The sequence below is a fragment of the Felis catus genome, chromosome B3, assembly GCF_018350175.1.
Source record: "Felis catus isolate Fca126 chromosome B3, F.catus_Fca126_mat1.0, whole genome shotgun sequence".
In the NCBI taxonomy this organism is placed as follows: domain Eukaryota; kingdom Metazoa; phylum Chordata; class Mammalia; order Carnivora; family Felidae; genus Felis; species Felis catus.
In genome coordinates, this window is record NC_058373.1 from 110648151 (window position 1) to 110670414 (window position 22264).

The following is a 22264-nucleotide window of genomic DNA, read 5'->3' on the forward strand; positions in this document are numbered from 1 at the left end:
ACCCCGACTCAGCTCCGGCCGAGCGGCGCTCAGAGATGTGGGCAGCTGTGCCTACGAAACCCAAACTATGGAGGTGTACTCGGCCACAGGGCAGAATTGAATCCTGGCTCCTCACCGGGATATTTAGATGTTTATGAAAGTTCCACCTCACCACCTCTAATTTGTTGGTTGCAAAAGAAATAGCCTTCCTGCGCAGGAAGCTGTCCTGCTGCGGGGGGGCGGGGGGGGGGTGCGATCCGCGGGAAGAAAAGGCTGGTGGGTTGGAAGCTACCACTACTGAAAAAGTAAGCTGGTTCTTTGCCTACTTCCTCTGGGCGGGGTCGGTTCGAGCAGGTTCCCCTGCCTGTTATGAGTGTCTTAACTCCTCTGTTGAGGCTGCCCTGGGCATCAGTTTATTGTGGTCTGAGTCGCAGTTCATCGGTCAGTTGCTATGATGAGCCTTGAGACAGTAGTGCAGGCTAAGTGAAGTTTCCTTTCTTCCCTTCCTTTTCCTCCTCTTTCCCTCTTCCTTCTTTTCTACCGAAACTACATCTGAAAACAAGATGGGTAAAATCCTGGCTTCAAGATAAAAACAACCCCACAACACTTGAAGATACTACATCTTTATTGAATAAAGAGCGGCTAGTGGGAATTGTTAAAAGCTCATTATGCCATGTGTATTGTAAATTGAGTTTTTAATTATATTTGCTGCAATCATTTCATTTTACAGCAATTGGGATTACGATTAGGGATGTGGTACTGGAAAGATGAAACCAGAACTCTTGAATTCAGAAGGTAAATTTTATTAAAACTTTATTGTAGCTTTTAAAAAAATTGCATGTGCCCAGAGGTAAAAAAAAAAAAAAAATTCAAGCAATACAGAAGAATATAATGAGCAAAATAAATACCTGCTGAAATCCAACCATCTAGAAAAAACCATTTTGGTGAGCAGACGTCCAGATATCATTTTCTGATAACATTTATCAGCTGCTTCCTATGGACCAGACACTGTGCTAATCAGTTTGCCAACCGTTTCAAAAAGCTGCATGTTCATCCAGTTTTACAGATGAAGAAACTGAAGCCAAAGGGTTAAGCAATTGGAGGAAAACTAAGTGACTTGGCCAAATCACACAGCTCACAGGTGACTAAGATGATTGAAATCTAGGTCTGTTTGGCTCAGGGTACATACTCTTAACTGCTTTATAAAATTGCCTCATTGAGTTATAGAAATGTAATTGTACATTAATGGGACCGTATTATACTTGCTGTGCAATAGACAGCCAATTCTACAAGGTAAAATTATTAAATTAGAAAAAACTGGTTTTAATCTCCATTGAGAAAATACTGACTCTATTAAGTGCATCACTAAACTAATAATACTAGCCAGTGTCTGCCGTGCTGTGTGCCTATTATGTGCCTGACATTTGCATGTTTTCTGATTCTTAAACAGCCATGGAAAGTGAGCATTATTATTATCTCCATTTTAGAGGTGAAGAAATAAGGCTCAGGAGACTGAGCAATTGAACCAAAGTCCTACAGCCAATAAGTAGCAAAACTGACATTTTGAACCACAGTTTGTCTGATGCCAGAGCCCTTCCCGCCATAGACAGTGTCTCCCTCCTTTAGACTGTAAGCCCCTCAGTGGCAGGAACTGTCTTACTCATCTTTGTGTCCCTTGAAGGAGCTGTCTGTAGAACTTCACAGAGTAGGCCCTCACCAGATGTTTATTGAATATTTCAGTACACCAACTAGATTCAAGTAGAGGAAGGCTAGAGGCAGGGGACCAGTTTAAAAGCTAGCTGTGGGAGGTTTACAGATAGCTGCCCAGGTACGAAACCATGAGTCGGCATGAAGTCCACGTTAGGAGGAATAGAGAGAAGGGTACAGGACTAAGAAATCCTTAAGAGGTGGAACTGAGAGGATTTTGGTTAGAATGGATAAGATGTGAAGGGAGAGGGAGAGGAGGTGCTTAGGCTGACTCCCAGTGTCTCTCTTGGGTGATGGGGTGGCTGCGATTGCCCTTCTCCTGTATGCAGAATAACAGACAAAACTGTGATGTGCCTGAGGTTACTATGACACATTCACATGCACATGTCTCAGGCTGTTGGACAGATGGGGCTGGAGGTCAGGAGAGGCTAAGCAGATGTAGTTTATAGTTACATCATAGGTAAAATGACATTTGATGACAATTAAACAATAATTAAAAAAATCAAATTTTACATTTTATAGAATGTTTGTTTCGGTATTGCTGAGTAGTTTGTCATTTCCAAAGTGGTGATCTCAGTTTTTTGTCTGCAATAGTGTCACAAAATTCTGTTGTCTAGCTCCCGAAATATCACACTCAGTGAGTGTGAGATAGACAGTGAGAAGGACAGAAAGAGCGTTGGGATTAGCCCGCCATGATAATGGAGTCAAAATACAAGTTAAATACATGTTACAACACCAGATAATGTGGGTAGAAATTTTAAGTGCCAAAATATTCTTTTCTCAATCTTCATGTATATTTATTTTTTTTAATTTTTTTTTCAACGTTTATTTATTTTTGGGACAGAGAGAGACAGAGCATGAACGGGGGAGGGGCAGAGAGAGAGGGAGACACAGAATCGGAAACAGGCTCCAGGCTCTGAGCCATCAGCCCAGAGCCTGACGCGGGGCTCGAACTCCCGGACCGCGAGATCGTGACCTGGCTGAAGTCGGACGCTTAACCGACTGCGCCACCCAGGCGCCCCTCAATCTTCATGTATATTTAAAGGCCATCTCAGTCCTCTCTTTTTTGATGAAAGGTGGACCATACTTTTTACTTACATTCTTTGTAAATGAAATTGATTTGCAGTATATTTCATACTAATTTTCAGTGTGACTGGTAACTCCGATAACTAAAATCCTTGCAAGTCTGATTTTGCTAGTTTTTTTTTCTTACAGCCTTATTAAAGTTTTTTTAGGTAAATGTAACATTTGAAACTTTTTGTATGGGAAGAGAGGAGCCTGGGTGGCTCAGTTGGTTAAGCATCTGACTGTTGATTTTGGCTCGGGTTGTAATCTCGTGGTTCATGGGCTTGAGCCCCATGTCACGCTCTGCTCTGACAGTATGGAGACTGCTTGGGATACTCTCTCTCTGCCCCTTCTCTGCTTGCTCTCTCTGTCTCTCTCTCAAAATACCTAAATAAACACTAAAAAAATTTTTTAACTTTTTATTAAAATGTTTATTTTTGAAAGAGAGCAGGACAGAGCAAGAGTGGGGGCAGAGGGCAGAGAGAGATGGAGACACATGACCCAAAGCAGGCTCCAGGCTCTGAGCTGTCAGCACAAAGCACAACGTGGGGCTCAAACTCAAGAGGTGCTAGGTCATGACCTGAGCTGAAGTCCCACGCTCAACCGACTGAGCCACCCAGGTGCCCCCAAAAAACTTTTGTAATGGAAGATTTCAAGGATATACAAAAGTGGGAGAAGGGTATAATGAACTCCAACATTCCCATGATGCAGCATGAACAGTCACCAAATTAAGATCCACTTCATATCATCCACACCCATCTACTCCACCTCTTGATTATTTATTTAAAAAAAAAATTTTTTTTAACATTTATTTATTTTTGAGACAGAGAGAGACAGAGCATGAATGGGGGAGGGTCACAGAGAGAGGGAGACACAGAATCTGAAACAGGCTCCAGGCTCTGAGCGGTCAGCACAGAGCCTGACGTGGGGCTCGAACCCATGGACCGTGAGATCATGACCTGAGCCGAAGTCGGACGCTTAACCGACCGAGCCACCCAGGCGCCCCACCTCTTGATTATTTTTAAGCAAATTCCAGACATCGTATCATTTCATCTATAAATATCTCAGTCTTTATCTCAAAAAATAAGCACTCTCTTAAAAAATAAACCTTACTATTTATGCATTTACAAATGGAAATGGTAATTTCTTTATATCATCATATATTCAATTTGCATTCAGGTATCTACTCTTCTCAACCTTTCAGTTCCTGGCTTCTTTCCTGAATGAGTGGCACTGGAAATCTTTTTTTTTTTTAATTAATTTTTAAATTTACATCCAAGTTAGTTAGCATATAGTACAACAAGGATTTCAGGAGTAGATTCCAGTGATTCACCCCTAGGTATAACAGCCAGTGCTCATCCCAACAAGTGTCTTCCTTAATGCTCCTTACCCATTTAGCCTATCCCCCCTCCTACAACCCCTCCAGCAACCCTCTGTTCTCTATATCTAAGAGTCTCTTTTGCCTTGTCCCCCTCTCTGTTTTCATTTTATTTTTGCTTCCCTCACCTTATGTTCATCTGTTTTGTATCTTAAAGTCCTCATATGAGTGAAATCATGTGATATTTGTCTTTCTCTGACTGATTTCACTTAGCATAATACCCTCTAGTTCCATCCACATAGTTGCAAATGGCAAGAGTTCATTCTTTTTGATTGCTGAGTAATACTCCATCACACACACACACACACACACACACACACACACACACACACACCCCACATCTTCTTTATACATTCATACACCAATGGACATTTGGGCTCTTTCCATACTTTGGCTATTGTTGATAGTGCTGCCCTAAACGTTGGGGTGCATATGTTCCTTCAAAACAGCACACCTGTATCCCTTGGATAAATACTTAGTAGTGCAATTGCTGGGTTGTAAGGTAGTTCTATTTTTAATTTTTTGAGGAACCATCATACTGTTTTCCAGAGTGGCTGCACCAGCTTGCATTCCCACCAGCTGTGCAAAAGAGATCTTCTTTCTCCGTATCCTCCCCAACATCTGTTGTTGCCTGAGTTGTTAATGTTAGCCATTCTGACAGGTGTGAGGTGATATTGTGGTTTTGATTTGTATTTCCCTGATGATGAGTGATGTTGAGCATTTTTTCATATGTCGGTTGGCCATCTGGATGTCTTTGGAGAAGTGTCTATTCATGTCTTTTGTCCATTTCTTCACTAGATTATTTGTTTTTTGGGTGTTGAGTTTGATAAGTTCTCTATAGATTGTGGATCCTAACCCTTTTTCTGATACGTCCTTTGCAAATATCTTCTCCCATTCCATTGGTTGCCTTTTACTTTTGCTGATTATTTCCCTCTCTGTGCAGAAGCTTTTTATTTTGATGAGGTCCCAATAGTTCATTTTTGCTTTGGTTTCTCTAGCACCATGGAGATGTGTTGAGTAAGAAGTTGCTGCAGCTGAGGTCAAAGAGGTTTTTGCCTGCTTTCTCCTCTAGGATTTTGATGGCTTCCTGTCTTATGTTTAGGTCTTTCATCCATTTTGAGTTTATTTTTGTGTATGGTGTAAGAAAGTGGGCCAGGTTCATTTTTCTGTATGTTGCTGTCCAGTTTTCCCAGCATCATTTGGGGAAGAGACTGTCTTTATTCCATTGGATATTCTTTCCTGCTTTGTCAAAGGTTAGTTGGCCATATGTTTGTGGGTCCATTTCTGGGTTCTCTATTTTGTTCCATTGATCTGAGTGTCTGTTTTTGTGCAAGTACCATCCTGTCTTGAGGATTACAGCTTTGTAATACAGCTTGAAGTCCAGGATTGTGATGCCTCCAGCTTTGGTTTTCTTTTTCAGGATTGCTTTAGCTATTCAGGGTCCTTTGTGGTTCCATACAAATTTAGGATTGTTTGTTCTAGCTCTGTGAAGAATGCTGGTGTTGATAGGGATTGTATTGAATATGTAGATTGCTTTGAGTAGTATTGACATTATAACAATATTTGTTCTTCCAATCCAGGAGCATGGAATATTTTTTCATTTTTTTTTGTGTGTGTGTGTTGTCTTCAGTTTTTTCATAAACTTTCCATAGGTTTTTTTTTTTTTTTTTGCCCATAGTTTTCAACGTTTATTTATTTTTGGGACAGAGAGAGAGCATGAACGGGGGAGGGGCAGAGAGAGAGGGAGACACAGAATCGGAAACAGGCTCCAGGCTCTGAGCCATCAGCCCAGAGCCTGACGCAGGGCTCGAACTCACGGACCGCGAGATCGTGACCTGGCTGAAGTTGGACACTTAACCGACTGCGCCACCCAGGCGCCCCTACCCATAGTTTTCAATGTGTAGATTTTTCACCTCTTTGGGTAAGTTTATTCCTAGGTATTTATGGTTTTTGGTGCAATTATAAATGGGATTGATTCCTTGATTTCTCTTTCTGTTGCTTCATTATTGGTGTATAGGAATGCAACTGATTTCTGTGTATTGATTTTATATCCTGGGACTTTGCTGAATTCATGGATCAGTTCTAGCAGGTTTTGGTGGAATCTTTTGGGTTTTTCCATATAGAGTATCGTGTCATTTGTGAAGAGTGAAAGTTTGACTTCCTCCTGTGGCATTGGAAATCTTACCCTTCAGAGAAGACCTTGCTCTCTCTGTCACTGGCAATACCCCGAGAGGGATAACTGTATCAGAATAAAACAGGATATCCATAACCTCCACACAAGAAATGGACGCACAGTAATGGGTAGGGAAAGGATGGTCATTATTTCTTTTTTTTTTTTTTTTTTTTTTTTTTTTTTTTGAGAGAGAGAGAGAGCGCGTAAATGCACCTGTAGGGTTGGGGGTGGTAGAGGGAGAGAGAAGGAAATCTTAAGCAGGACTTGATCCCACAGCTCTGGAATCATGACTTGAGCTGAAATCAAGAGAGGGATGCTCAACTGACTGAGCCACCCAGGTGCCCTAGGCATTATTTCTTAATAGGCAGTTAAGGAAGAGACCTCAAAGAGTGGTTTGCAGGAAGACTTGGGTTCAAATCCTAGCTCTCCCAGTTGCTAGGTGATTATCATTTGTCAGGTTACTTAGCCTCGCTAATTATCGGTTCCGTTGTCTATAAAATGAAATCATAATGCCTTGTGAAGAGTAAATGAGGGTATTGCATAACTCATCAGCATGCATGCCCATTGCTTATTTCTTTTTTTAATTTTTTTTAATGTTTATTTATTTTTGAGACAGAGAGAGACAGAGCATGAACAGGGGAGGGTCAGAGAGAGGGAGACAGAATCTGAAACAGGCTCCAGGCTCCGAGCTGTCAGCACAGAGCCCGACGCGGGGCTCGAACTCACGGACTGCGAGATCGTGACCTGAGCCCAAGTCGGCCGCTCAACCGACTGAGCCACCCAGGCGCCCCCATTGCTTATTTCTTAAAGAGGGAATAACTTTCTTCACAGGCCACCTCTGGTTTGTCCCATGAGGCAGGCTTCTCCCTGACATAGTGTCAGCAGTCCTACCCCTTCTACTCACAGCTGGGAGAGAACCAGCAGCTTGCTTGCATGAGTCTTTGCCAAGGTCATTGACTCCCCTGAGGACATACAGCTGAGGAAACTATACCTCCAGAAGCCCTGAACTTCTCTCATCTTTCATAATGGCCTGAGAGAAGAGTCTAATAACCAACTGAGGAGCTCTAATTTGTGTGGAAGCCAAGAGTGGTCCAACCCTGTGCATTTTAGTGGTGGGTTCTAGGGGAAAATAAGATTCTTTTTTTCCTCACTTATTTCAGGGCAAAGGGAAATGACATGATTATGTTGTAATATTAGAAATGTAACAAAATGTGGTCTGAGAAAGGCGCAGATTCTAACTGGGTTGCCAGGTGGAGACCGCGGGAGGGCACAGAACGAGCTCAGACTGCTGTTCGACAGCCAATCAGAGGTACAATTCAAAGGACAGCTTTTAGTTACTACTAGTGACACTTCCTAGTGATTTCAAATGCACTGTGAGCGTAGGCTGCCTGTAGAGCTACAGCAGGGCCCTCAACAGAGAGAAATCCTTCCCACTAGCTGACGTAGAGAATGACTTCAGTCAAGTGAAATGCCACTCAGACAAGTGTGAAGTAGGGAAGGCATGTCCGAAGGTCAGAGAATAAGGACTAGAGGTTTAGCAGTACATGGCAGACTACTGGCGAAGGACAGGCACTCAGTGTCTTATTTTAAGGTGCTCTCATCTCAAATCATCTCAGGCAAATAGGGCAGGACGCTTTGAATTATAGGGATAAGACTGAGAAAAGGGCAGGAGACAGCAGTTTTATTGGGTATATCTATCTTCTCTTCTAGAGAAGAGAAACCCTGGGAGGGCTGGTGACCTGTGACTTCCTTAGCGTGGGGTAGGAAAGTTAACAGCCAATGGCTTGTAAGTGGCTAAAACCATGTGATGATCCAAGGAAAAATGTGAAAAAACTTTGTGTCCTTGTTTAGGATGGTTATATGAAAGAAGGAGGTACTAATCTGCACAAGGCATCTAGCAAGGAGAAACGGCTTCAAGGAGCCATTAGAAAATGTCAGGATATTTGGGGGATTTGATTATTTTGTTAAAGACTATCTAAATGGTCTGTCAATATAACATATCAACCATATAGTGTTTCTTTATATGTGCCTCTATCAACCTTTTCTTAGTTATGCAGGTAATAAGTCAATATGTTCTTGTTTAAAAACTCGAATAATATGGAAGTATACAGATTGGAAGGTAGATCTCTTCGTCACCATTTCACCTCTCTGCCCCTTCTGATCCCCTGTCTCTTTTTGGCAGTAGCCACCATCAACATTTGCTATTCTTCCATTTCTTTTTACACACCCACGCCCTCAGTAGTTCAGCATACCTTCCCAGCATACCCAATCCTTGGAGACTGCGGAGAAGAGGAGCACCAGAAATAATGAAAACCTTAGAAATCATCTACTGACCAACTCAGTACCAATTGCCTTTTTTTTTTTAAGTTTGTTTGTTTATTTACTTATTTGTTTATTTTGAGAGAGACACAGTGCAAGTCGGGGAGGAGCAGAGATGGAGGGAGAGAGAGAATCACAAGCAGACTCCATGCTGCCAGCACAGAGCCTGACGTGGGGCTTGAACTCACGAACCTGTGAAATCATGACCTGAGCCGAAACCTAGAGTCTGACGCTTAACCAACTGTGCCACCCAGGCGCCCCTGGTGCCAATTATCTTTAAAAAAAAAAAAGTTGAAAAATGCAAAGAATCATTCCCTTGCGGGGACACGATGTATATGCTTTTAGGAACTAACCTCTTCTACAACCTGAACACTGCTAGGAGGTTGGCAGAAACTCCGGGAAGAAGACAGAGTCAAACAGATTAACTTTATTATTCCCTTGGAGAGGTATTTCTGTAAAATAATTACTTTGTGAGTAACATCAATCCCAGAAAATTTTCAGATGAAGTTGTTTTATAACTGTTGAGTCAAAAAACAAAACAAAAACACCCAACTGTTAAAAAACACACACAAAACTGTTGTGTCGACAGGGAGATAAAGAAAATATATATGATTGATATCCATCTTTAGAGAATGAGTAAAGTCTGGGGGAATGTGCTTCCATTACTACACCTACATGTAAGCAGAAAGACAAGAAACTGTGGGCAGAGATTAGACTTCTGGGTTGTGTTATTGTGGCATTGTTTCAGGCGGAAAAATAAAAATCGTAATCCACGGTGGGTTTCCAAACCAGTGTATTCGGTAGAGCCCACAATTCTCTGAGAAAATGCACACTCTATAAGGCAGGAACCACATCTTGCTGGTCTACAAAACGTTTTTCTGGGTGGGGAGGGGGGTGGCACCTGGGTAGCTCAGCCAGTTGAGCATCCGACTTTGGCTCAGGTCATGATCTCGGAGTTTGTGAGTTCGAGCCCGCATTGGGCTCTGTGCTGATAGTTGGGAGCCTGGAGCCTGCTTCGGATTCTGTGTCTGCCTCTCTCTGTGCCCCTCCCCTACTCATGCTCTGTCTCCCTCTCTCTCTCTCTCTCTGTCAAAAATAAATATTAAAAATTTTTTAAAAAATGTTTTTCTGGGTTTTTCTGTTCAGCATTTGCTGATATTCCTAAGGGTCTGTGCATTGACTATAACAGGAACCATTTTCTTTTCTTTTTAAAAATAAATTTTTAAAAAATGTTTGTTTATTTTTGACACAGAGAGCATGAGCAGGCGAGGGGCAGAGAGAGAGGGAGACACAGAATCCGAAGCAGGCTCCAGGCTCCGAGCTGTCTGCACAGAGCCCGACGTGAGGCTCGAACTCACAGACCAAGAGATCATGACCTGAGCCGAAGTCGGACGCTCAACTGACTGAGCCACCCAGGCGCCTCACAATTTTATTTTCAATGTCAGAGCAATGTGTGATGGAGTGTGGCCTCATAGTATATGTTGTTGCTCCGTCGTGGTCCCTTGTTAGCCCCATTATTGCTTAGTAAATGTTTGTACAGCTATAGAGTTTAAGACACCCTGAGTTAAGTAAAGGGTCCCGATACCTCCCAAGAGATAGTCAAGGCCCTTACAAGAGTCCACAGCAGTGACAACTGAGATGCTGTTCGGGAGGCCGGATTGCCTTGTAGGTAAGCACATGGCTCTGAGGCTAGAGATCCTGGGCCCCAATCCAGGCTCTGACACATGCTAAGTGATCTTGGTCAAGCTACTTATCTCTTTCTGAGCTTCAGTTTTTCTCATGTGTAAAAATGGCTATACGAGTAATATTAGAGTAATCATACCAGTAATCATAGTAATCATACTAGTAATCATAGAGTTGCTGTGAGGACTGAGTAAGATTGTACCTAAAAGCACTTGGTGCACAAGTGCTCAATAAATAAAAACATCTCTCCAAACTTACTGTGAGCTTTCTGTTTCTTGTGAAGTTACTACAACATCTTCAGAATGAAATGTTTCGTGTATGGTGGTATTCTGGAGGCTGCTGATACGTAGAGGCTGAATATAAAGTCTGAAATGTTCATCTTTTTTTCTAGATGGTTGTTCCATATGTAAATACATGAATTGAGGACCTCTGTGCCCGAGATTCTCCTCACACTCCACTCATGACATATGCTAGTCCTGAGATGCCATGAGTTACTGTTGTGATAGCATCAGTCTTCATGGGAAGGTTCGGTTCCTAATTTTCTCATTTCTATTACAGTTTTACACCTGCAGTAGAACTCAAGGAGAAAGGAAAGAAAGGCAAAGCAATACACTTTGCTGAAATTGACGGTCCGGCTTCAGACAGGTACCTTCACTTCCCAACTGCGGCAGTGCTGCTGATAGCACCTCTTAGCAGAATGACTCAAGTGTTTACAAACTCTAAGAAAATGTCATTCCCATTATCTGAGGTTGAAATGCAGATACCCGTTAAGGAAAGAACATGCGCTATTTGACAATTGTGGGAGGAGTTATACCAGCCCCTGTAAATGTATCCCGGTGATAATTTGGCTCTTAGCAAATTTTCAACATTTTATACTTAAACAAATTTTTTTAAATTTTATTTTAGAGAAAGAGTGTGCATAGGAGTGAGCAGGGGCGAGGCAGAGGGAGAGAAGGAGAGAATTTCAAACAGGCGTCATGCCCAGTGTGGAGCCCAACACGGGGCTCAATCCCGTGACCCTGGGATCATGACTTGGGTCCCCACCAATAGTCAGACACTCAACTGACTGAGCCACACAGGCGCCCCTATACTTTTTTTTTTAAATCTGAATATGGTAGCTGCACCATAAATACATGATCTTAATAGATGATCTAAATGATCTGTTTTGGATGGAATTGGCATTTACATTGTCTATCAGGTAGTGTGCATCTCCTAACCCTAGCATGGTAAATATAATGTTTAATAAAATGCATTCCAAAATTCTCCTACATGAAACCAAACCCATTTTTGGGTTTTGACGTTCAGGCTCTCCTTACTTGATAGTAAAAGCCTCATGCATCTCAGGATCAATTACATACAGTTGAAATCTTTCAAGTCACTGCTAGAGGCTGTTCCATTCCAAAACAGGTTGACGGATAAAAAGCTTGCTTCAAGAGACGATAAGTCACTTAAAGCCTTAGAGAAGCGAGGTCAGCAGGGCAACGTGACGCTCCATGATGCTAAATGTGAGTAGCTGGTTCACCATCCACACATATCGTATGGGGGGTGAACCTCTGAGGCAGCCGTCTGTCCCTCTGTCCCTCCTTCAATTGTCCATCTTTGCTTCTTTCAGTTGTTGCTTTGTTTTTACTACAAGATAATGAGATGCAGCGGATCTGTTCCTTTACAACATTTATGAGGTATGTAGTGCTCATGAGACGTTTTATATCTTTTTATCCTTAGTTCAAAGTAATTCCGCCTGATAAATGATGAACAAATCTGGTTTTTGGAGAAAGGGCGTGGGACTGGCTCTGTGCAAGCCATCCCCTCAGACTGAGACCAAAGCGATGAGGCCAGAAGTCACAGCAGCCCAAAATAAAGCCCTAGGGCAAGGAGAATGGATAGCATGTTGTCAAGAGTCCCATAGAGACTACATTATGTTTATATAATAGTAAGAGGGTATACTCTTTTACTAAAGACCCATTTCCTCCATTTTTGGAGCCCCAGCAAGTACTAGGTGTGTGACTCTGGGTGAAGCCCCTTGACCTTTCTAAGCCTGTTTCCTCAGATATGAAATCGGAAGTCGTTGTGTCTCCCTATGCCTGTGGGTGGAGGATGCTTCTCAGGGTGCCGCACTTGAACGTGCTCAGTGAGAAGTTCCCAACGATTGGCAGCCCTCCCAGGTTCCTTTACATTTAGTGAAGGCTGTTTGTGGCAAACACCTTAGGCTTTATTCCACAACAGGGGCACACTCCTCCCGACGACGACAGGGCAAGCTGGGAGCACTAGGGAGTCAGTGTCCCTTCGGTCAGTGCTGTGCGAGGAGGGAGTATTGGTAGAAAAAGATCCTAACTTTCATCCGTCAAGATAACTCTGAGAAGTTTTCCCCACCGGGACTGAACTACATTTGTCCACGGGGATAACCAACTTGTTAACCACCCCCTTTGTGGGCTTCCTTCCCTTTCCTGTCTCACTTCCCTACCCCACAACTGATGTTTCCTGTGCGCACATCCCACGTCTTTGTCTCAGAGTCTGTTTCTGGGAGAACCCACCCTAGGACAGGGACATATTAATGTCGTGGAAAAAAAATCTGCAGTGCTCACGTTCATCCTGTTGTCAAGGTATAGTTGAAGAAAGAATGTCAGTAAGAATTTCCACTTGCTGGAAAGAAAGTAGCAAAAATCTTGTAAGAGTATTTAGAAAGAAGACAAAGGCTTCTAATTTTTCCTTGTAGGACTGCCTTTGCTGCATGCATCCCACGGTAGTTTTTAAACAAATTAGATTGTGAATCAATGCAACCTTTTCCTCGAGCAAAACCATGAAACTTTAATATGCTCTACACTATGCCCTAGCAGTTTCACTCCGAGGAAGTTACTCAGAAATGTGGCCATCAGGATAATTACTGCAGCAGTATTGATAACATTTCTAAAAGACCTACATACCCATCAATAGAGGACAATTTAAATAAATTGTGAGTTATAGAATATTTTACCCAGCTGTTTAAGAGAATGAGGAAAATCGATCCATAGTATCAAGGAAAGAGGTCCATGCTAAGCAGGTAAGTGACAAAAGCAAGTTGCAAAGACTTGTGTGTACAGCATTATCTTCTTTGTTACCAAAGAAAAATTCAAGGCATATATTCATGCGTATGTATGTATGTATGTATGTATGTATGTATGTATGTATGTAGGTGTGTTGGTGGGGGAAGACCTTCTATGTAATTGTCTGTGCTTTGGAAAGTTTAGAAAGGATTCAGGCCACTCTTAGCAGCGGCTGCCACTTGGAAGTAGGATAGTAGCAAGGGAGGAGAGGACTTTTTACTTTACACATTTGTGTAAATTTTTTAAAGAATGGGAAAATATTATTTGTATAATAAAAACTTATTAAAAATGAAAAGTAATTAATAAACAAAACTATAGTTTAGTGTGTGACCTCCCAAAAAGTTTTGGTTACAAAAGTCCGATTTCTTACATCTTCAGTAGTATAGTAGACAGAATTTTTAAGTTTTTTTGTTTGTTTTGAGAGAGAAAGAGTGTACTGTGCAACTAGGGGAGGGACAGAGAGAAAGAGGGAGAGAGAGAATCCTAAGCAGGCTCCTTGCTGATCAGATTGGGATCTGATCTCAGGAACCATGAGACCATGACCTGAGCTGAAATCAAGAGTTGGACCCAGGTGCCTCAGTAGATAGAATTTTATTTTATTTTATTTTATTTTATTTTATTTTATTTTATTTTATTTTATTTTATTTTATTTTATTTATTTATTAAAATTCTTTTTTAAAAATATTTATTTATTTTTGAGACAGAGAGAGACAGAGCATGAATGGGGGAGGGTCAGAGAGAGAGGGAGACACAGAATCCAAAGCAGCCTCCAGGCTCCGAGCTGTCAGCACAGAGCCCAACGCGGGGCTCAAACTCATGGACCATGAGATCGTGACCTGAGCCGAAGTCAGATGCTCAACCGACTGAGCCACCCAGGCGTCCCAGTAGATAGAATTTTAAATGGTAAATTAGTTGTGTAATAGGCATGATAACATGTACTTCTATTTATTCTTATGTCATGTGCCCATGTATTTTTATGAGAAGTTTTATATTTGAAATATGTCAACATTCATTTTTCTTTCTTTCTTTCTTTCTTTCTTTCTTTCTTTCTTTCTTTCTTTCTTTCTTTCTTTCTTTCTTTCTTTCTTTCTTTCTTTCTTTCTTTCTTTCTTTCTTTCTTTCTTTCTTTCTTTCTTAACTCTCCCCATAGGAATAAGAATCTTGACAATTTCCTCATGGCATTATTGTACTATTTATCTCATTACTTGGAAAAAATAGCCCTGGAAAAGAAACCCAAAAGCTGCATGGTGTAAGTAGGACTTTGCAGTGCGCTGTAAAGTTTTATCATTGCCAGTAATAAAACTGACTTTTTTCTTTCAAGCTTTTATTTAAATTCAAGTTAGTTAACATACAGTGTAGTATTGGTTTCAGGAGAATTTAGTGATTCATTACTTACATATAACACCCAGTGCTCATCACAGGTGCCCTCCTTAATGCCTATTATCCGTTTGGCCCATCCCCTTACCCACCTCCCTTCCAGCAACCCTCGGTTTGTTCTCGTTAGTTAAGAGTCTCTTATGGTTTGCCTCCCTCTCTGTTTTTCTCTAATTTTATTTTTCCTTTCCTCCCCCGTATGTTCATCTGTTTTGTTTCTTAAATTCCACATAAGAGTGAAATCTTACGGTATTTGTCTTTCTCTGTCTTATTTCGATTAGCATAATACACTCTGGCTCCATCTACATCATTGCAAAAGGCAAGATTTCATTCTTTTTGATGGCTGAGTAATAGAGATGATGGAAATTTTTTAATTTTTGGAGTATGCTAAAATATTTACATGGGAGGAGTTCATTAGTTTTTAAAGCTCACTGAATAATTCAAATAGTTATTCTAACAACAAAATATTCCAGATAGTATAGACCAGCACTGCCCAGTAGAAATATAAAGAGAGCCACATATGTAATTTAAAATTTTTTCAGTAGCTAGATTTAAGAAACATAAAAGATAAAGGCGGGGGTGCCTGGCTGGTTCAGTCAGTAGAGCATACAACTCTTGATCTCAGTGTCATGAGTTTGAATCCCATGTTGGACTTAGAGAGTACTTACAAATAAAAAAATCTTAAAAAAGATAAAGGTGAAATTAAGGTTAATAATGTATTTTATTTAATGCAGTGACTCAAAAATATCATTGAGACACGTAGTCAATGTTATTGTATGTTATTGTAATGTATGTTATTGATGACATACTTTGCTTTTTTTTTTTTTTGTAGTAAATCTTTGAAATCTGACACTTATTTCCTCAGTTCAGATTAACCACAGTTAGTGCTTAGTAGCCACACGTGGCTCATGGCTACCATGTTGGACAGTGCAGATACAGATATTTGGTTTTATGCTTTTTATGCTTAAAACCTGCTTTATGCTTAAAAGCCCTGCTAGGGCTTTTGTAAGCATCTAATGAAAAAAACTAAGAATTAAGAAAATTAATAGATATGACCAAAATTATATTCCATATTACAGAAGAAAACAAGATTTCTTAGGCTACGTAGGAAGAATGTCACTGCTTTAGGCAGAGGTGGCTCAGAGCTGTATGGGGCAAGAATCTGGGAACTCAGAGTCCGGAGCAGAACAATGTCTCTCAGGCTTGGTGACCTTTTGCAAACCGTGGAACTTTCCAAGTGCCCAGGCTGCCCTCCCCAGTATGTGTGGAATCAACCCAATGATTTAGCTGTTAGAAATGCTGTTAGAGTCATCAATTTGTTGCTGTGGAATGTTTTTAAAATGCAAAATCCTTGTGTACAACCAAGCAGTTTGAAAACCATTTTATGGATAGATAAATATATCTGAACAGCAGTTTTGTAAAAAACCAAATAAATAATTCAGACACTGCTGGTCCAGTAAAGCCATCAAAATATACCACATCCGTGTTATTTCAAGGCTGCTCTCACTGCAGAGTGGCCAGAGCTCACGAAGGGTTTCTGTGGTGGCAAGCAAAAGGGCTCAGCTAGCTGTAGGCTCAGAAGGTTTGAGGGGTCTTATCGTCCCCCCAAAAGAACTTATTAGACTGTGGCAGCACATTCACTTATATTTTATATGGTGTTTTCTAATTCTGAGAGTTATTGTTGCTCTGGCAGAGACCTTTGTTTCATTTCTTCATTTTAGAAATAGATTAACAGAGAAATAAGGTCTCTTGGGTTTTTTTTAAAATACACTAAAACATATTAGAGTACAGTGGTGTAAGGTAGACTTTTTTAGAAGGAATCGGTTACAGAATGACAGAAAAATCCAAGTCTTAAAATGATTGGTTCCATGGGGCGCCTGGGTGGCTCAGTCAGTTAAGTGTCTGACTTCACCTCAGGTCATGATCTCACAGATCTTGAGTTTGAGCCTCGCATCAGGCTCTGTGCTGACAGCTCAGTCTGGAACCTGCTTTGGATTCTGTGTCTTCTTCTCTCTCTGCCTTTCCCCTGCTCTCTCTCTCTCCCTCAAAAATAAATAAACATTAAAAAAAAAAAAGATTGCTACTATGGTGTGATTCTGAAATAATTAGAATAACTTTTCACTTTCAGGCCTCCAGTAATTAGTTTACTTACTATAGTAGAAATATGGATTGTATTGAAATATCTGGACTTAAATGACTTTAAGAGAAAAATTGATTTTGGTCAAACTAGTGAAGTATAACAGGGACAATGGTAGTATCCACTTTGCAGAGTTATCATCCAGATTACGTGAGATATTATCATCCAGATTACATGAGATAATGCATATTATTTTAAACCAGAGGCTGCCACGTGGGAGGAAAGCCTTCAGCCTGTGAGGGGAGAGCTGAAAGGGCTACAAAGACATCCTTTGGAGGGTTTAGACGACTCAAAGTCCCGATTCCAGAGGAAGGAGACTTTTCCCCATTTTACAGATGAAGAAGCCAAGGCTCAGAGAGGTTAAGCGGCTGGCTGGAGACGACATGCCTCGTTGGTAGTGGAGCTGAGATGGGAGCCCAGATCTAACTCCCAGGCCTGTGCCTAAGCCACTGTGCGGTGTGTCCACACCCCCTACCAGTCAGCTAAGCTCTCTTATGCAGAGTTTATCTGTTTACACTTAGGATTTGTGACTTCTGAGCAAAGACAAAATTATGTTATTTTTGTTTTTCATTTTTTTAAAGTTTATTTATTTGAGAGAGAGCAAGCAGGGGGGAAGGGGCAGAGAGAGAGAGAGAGAGAGAGAGAGAGAGAATCCCAAGTAGGCTCTGCGCTGTTAGCAGGGCTCAAACTCACGAACTGCAAGATCATGACCTGAGCCGAAATCAAGAGTCGGACAATTAACTGACAGAAGCACCCAGGCGCCCCCGAATTACATAGTTTTTAGAACATTGTAAGTATTTTTCAAGTTATTACAATCTTCATAATTACAATTTTTAATGGTGGCATAACTTTCCATCAAGCTAATGTGTGTTATTGACTGATTGACTTACGAGGCAGTATAGCACATATACTGGTTAAAGGTATGGACTTTGGTGCTGGCATAAATCCTAGGGGACTCATATGTTAAGTTAATAAATGTCAAGTCCTTAAGTGGCACCTGGCTGTATTACTACAGTCTGCATTATTACTACTTTTTCCCTTCCATTTTATAGATTTTTGGGAGTTGCCAGTTTTCCTAATAGACAAATAGATAATAATTGAATGATTATTGAATATCTTCATGCATTAGATTTCCCTCTTAATTTTGGATAATTTTTAAAGCTTATTTATTTATTTTGAGAGAGAAAGAGCATGCATGTGGGAAGGGCAGAGAGAGGGAGAGAGAGAGAATTCCAAGCAGCCTCTGCACTGTCAGCACAGAGCCTGATGCAGGGTCCGAACTCACAAACCATGAGGTCATGACCTGAGCCAAGATCAAGATTCGGATACTCAACTGACTGAGCCACCCAGGCACCCCTGGATAATTTTTCTAAGAAGGATAAATTTCCCAGAGAGATCATTGGACCCAAGGTTATGATCAGTTGTATGGTGTATGAAATTATTATCAATTTTTTCCCGAAGGATTGCACCTGGGCGTGTTTTAAATGCCAGGCTCTACGCAGACCTGCTAAGTCAGGATCTTGGAGAGGGCGTGGCATTAGGAATCCGCACTTTCAGCGAGTATCCCAGGCAATTCTTACATATATTTCAGCTTTGGAACCATTGGCCTAAAAGTTTTCAAGGCATTTTTTTTTTTGTTGTTTTGTTTTCAACAGCAAAAGAGGCATGTTAGCTACTGGCAGCTCTGGAAAAGTCGGGGGGTAAAGGGTTGGGCTGGGAGGCTGCTGAAGGAAGCAGGGAGGTGGGCATAGTCATGGCCATTGAGGTGCAAGTGGGTGTGGGTGTAGGTGTTTGGATTATTTGAAATTGGGGCATTTCAAGTTGGAACTCACTTTATTCCAGAAACTCATTTTATTCCAGTGACTCAAGCCTTCTCATCACATGTGATAACGTGTTGTGCTTTGAAATATCTCTATTATCCTTAAACCCCTTCCTCCACAGCATATCCTCATGTGGTCAATCAGGCTCGTAGTTAACATCAGAAGGGGCAATAATTCGTCCCTGTTGTTTAGGGTGCATTTCATTGGGTTTAAATCTTTCCGAAAATGAAAAGGCAGATAAAAAGCCAGTGACACTGCACTTTTCAATAGCAATCATTGGAATGTGTTGTGAGTAATGTTGTTTCGTACTATACTGTACTGCACAAACTTCTAAAATTAGGCTCCAGACATGCTGTAACAGGTTGTCTTTTGGAATGTTCATTTGCAATTCAATTGGAACTGGGGCAGTGTTTTCACAGGGAAGCGAGGCTGTTATAATTGATGCCAAAGCTCCCAGATTAGTGGTCCACACATGCTTCCTCAGCAAACGCAGAACTCAGAGTCGGGAAGCGTTGAGTGGTTCAAACACTGAGCCTTCACACTTCCTTGTAACATCAGGAACCCAGGGGAAGCTGCCCGGGGAGAGTCTCCAGTAGCTCTTTCAGCAAAACAGCAGGAAAATGTGCTGCCAGCTGCTTCAGAAACCAGTATAGGTAATTTGTTAGTTGGGCTGCTGGGCTATTTGGTGTAAATTAGGACTGCCTGTATGTAACATTAGAAATACATAGCATAAAGAATCTATAAAAAAGTGAAAATTCACCATGAACCTGAGATGCTAATTACAATGATAACTATCAAAGCCCTCCCTCTGCCATAGCTCAAATCAGCTAAATGAAAAGGTAAGTGACATGTGTTGACTCACTTGTTATTTCTTTCAAAACAGTTCACACTTCTGACTGCTGATTACTGTTGGCATTTGCCAACATTAATCCAAATGATTGTTTTCTTTTTAGGGGCCTTGCGGAGAAGAAGGAGATGGAATTGGTTATAAGGAAGTTAGAAGCAGCGCAGAATTACCTGGCACAGAAGTACTGCGTCCTTGTCCTGGGCTTGGCAATGCCTGATAAGCATCACATGTGCTGCGGGAAGTAAGTGCACACTTACGATTTCATGAGATCTCCACGTGTGTGCATATCCATATCCTTAAGACCCTTACATTTGACTTCTGGAGCCCTTGCAAAAGTTTCCTTCCTTGTTGTACAGAATAATTGGGCTCAGGTGAGACTCTGCCCCAAACACACGTGATGTCTCGTTTGAGAAAGCCAAGTGAGTATGCAAAGAACCTCAGAATCGACACTGCTTAGGTTTAAAAGACTTTTCTCTCAGCATATACTGGCTCAGTAGAATCTTGCTCTCAACCTGAAAGGCTTCCTGTGGCCGGCCAGGGTCCCCATGGTGATGAGCCAGTGTCACAGGGGGCCCTGGGTATGTCCCCTTCCACTGCTCATTTTGTAGCAATAGTAGTGGGTGCAAGCTAGTAAGGTGGGGGTTATAAGATGATGCTGTTTGTGGGGAGTTGATCTTTGCCTTAGAAGGACAGTTTATATATTACTGTAATTAAAATTTATCTTTTAAAGTTTATATTGAGAGTGTGTGTGTGTGCGCATGTGCACATGCACAGGCAGGGGAGGGGCAGAGAGAGAATTCCAAGCAGGCTCCACACTGTCAGTGCGGAGCCTGGCTTAGGGCTCCATCTCATGAACCATGTGATAATGACCTGAGCAAATTCAGGAGTCAGAAGCTTAACTGACTGAGACACCCAAGCACCCCTCTGTAATTAAAATTTAAAAGCGTCTTATCACAGGAGAGTTGGGAGGCATTGGAGGGAAAACTCTGATCCTTAAACACCGACCCCCTCCCCCCAAATCTCCTCCTCTGAGCAGTTTCACAACAGGCTCGAGGGCCATACCACGGCCGTGGCCCGAACTCTTATTTTTAACTTCATAGGCAAAGAACACAATTCATGGTTTCTCTCCGCATTCCCCACATTGTCAAGATACAGATATTTCTATATGCTTTGTTCATGTTATATATTTTCTGTGTCCCTTATTCTCTTATTCTGCTTACATAATTTCACCTACATAATTTGAATAGCCACTATAGTTACTCTACCGTGTAATAAATACACCAGTTTGTTTCACCGTTCCTTCTGTGCATGCTTATTATGTGGTTTCAGTTTTTCTGCTTTGTGATATTTCTGCATTGGATATCTTTACATAAACTACTTTGTCCATTTGGGCTATTTATTTATGGCTTATTGCCCAGAATGTATTTACCTAGAAGGCATGGACAGTTTCCTAGCTCTTGTTACATATTGCCAGATGTTCTCCAAAAAGGTTAAACCATTTTGTATCACCATCAGCAGCAAGCGTACCTAGCTCTATTAGTTTGATTTTTTTGATAGCTTGCAGTTGTATAAAAAGCTTACAGCTATTTGACTTTTGAATATCTTTCATGAGTTTGGAGTCTGTGCTCTTTTTCTGTATAAAATAACTTATTGCCTAATTATTATATTTATTATTAAAATTAATTATTGCCTCATCTAGTGTTAACCATTTATCAAGTAGAAACTGGGTGTTTGTATAATTTATGTTTCATGTAGCAAGGATTTCCTATTTGTTTTTCTAGTTTGTTGCTTTCCTTTTGATGTTTATGTGTTTTCACATTATGAAAATGTTAATAATTTTTGTTTATTTGAACATTTATACCTTGTTTCTTTTTTTAAATTTCTTTTTAAAAAATTAATTAATTTTTTTAATCTACATCCAAGTTTGTTAGCATATACTGCAACATTGATTTCAGGAGTAGATTCCTTAATGCCCTTTACCCATTTAGCCCATCCCCCCCCCCCCCACAACCCCTCCAGTAACCCTCTGTTTGTTCTCCATTTTTAAGAATCTCTTATATTTTGTCCCCCTCCCTGTTTTTATATTATTTTTGCTTCCCTTCCCTTGTGTTCATCTGTTCTGTATCTTAAAGTCCTCATATGAGTGAGGTCATGTGATATTTGTCTTTCTCTGACTAGTTTTGCTTAGCATATAATACCCTCCAGTTCCATCCACATAGTTGCAAATGGCAAGATTTCATTCTTTTTGATTGCCGAGTAATACTCCATTGTATGTGTGTATATATATATATATATATATATATGTACATTTGTGTGTGTGCGTGTATATATATATATATATATATATCACATCTTCTCTATCCATTCATAAACCAATGGACGTTTGGGCTCTTTCCATACTTTGACTACTGTTGATAGTGCTGCTGTAAACATTGGGGTGCATGTGCCCCTTTGAAACAGCACACCTGTATACCTTGGGTAAATACCTAGTAGTGCAATTGCTGGGTCGTAGGGTAGTTCTATTTTTAATTTTTTGAGGAACCTCCATACTGTTTTCCAGAGTGGCTGCACCAGCTTGCATTCCCACCAACAAGACAAAAGAGATCCTCTTTCTCTGCATCCTCCCCAACATCTGTTGTTGCCTGAGTTGTCAATGTTAGCCATTCTGACAGGTATGAGGTGGTATCTCGTTGTGGTTTTGA

General features: G+C 41.0%; 1 protein-coding gene across 6 annotated transcripts in view; it reads left to right on the forward strand.

Annotated features, from left to right (window-relative positions):
• The window catches only part of PPP1R36 (protein phosphatase 1 regulatory subunit 36), a 44098-nt gene that overhangs the window by 267 nt on the left and 21567 nt on the right, over positions 1 to 22264 (forward strand). For 4 of the 6 annotated variants that reach the window (XM_019833132.3, XM_019833136.3, XM_023255768.2 and 1 more), the window contains exons 2-7: positions 710 to 774; positions 10863 to 10949; positions 11712 to 11809; positions 11917 to 11983; positions 14535 to 14633; positions 19669 to 19803. In XM_019833132.3, coding sequence (XP_019688691.2) covers positions 710 to 774; positions 10863 to 10949; positions 11712 to 11809; positions 11917 to 11983; positions 14535 to 14633; positions 19669 to 19803 — 551 coding nt within the window. The remainder of the gene's footprint in view (positions 1 to 709; positions 775 to 10862; positions 10950 to 11711; positions 11810 to 11916; positions 11984 to 14534; positions 14634 to 19668; positions 19804 to 22264) is intronic. The other 2 variants (XM_019833133.3, XM_019833137.3) reach the window with 2 other exon arrangements.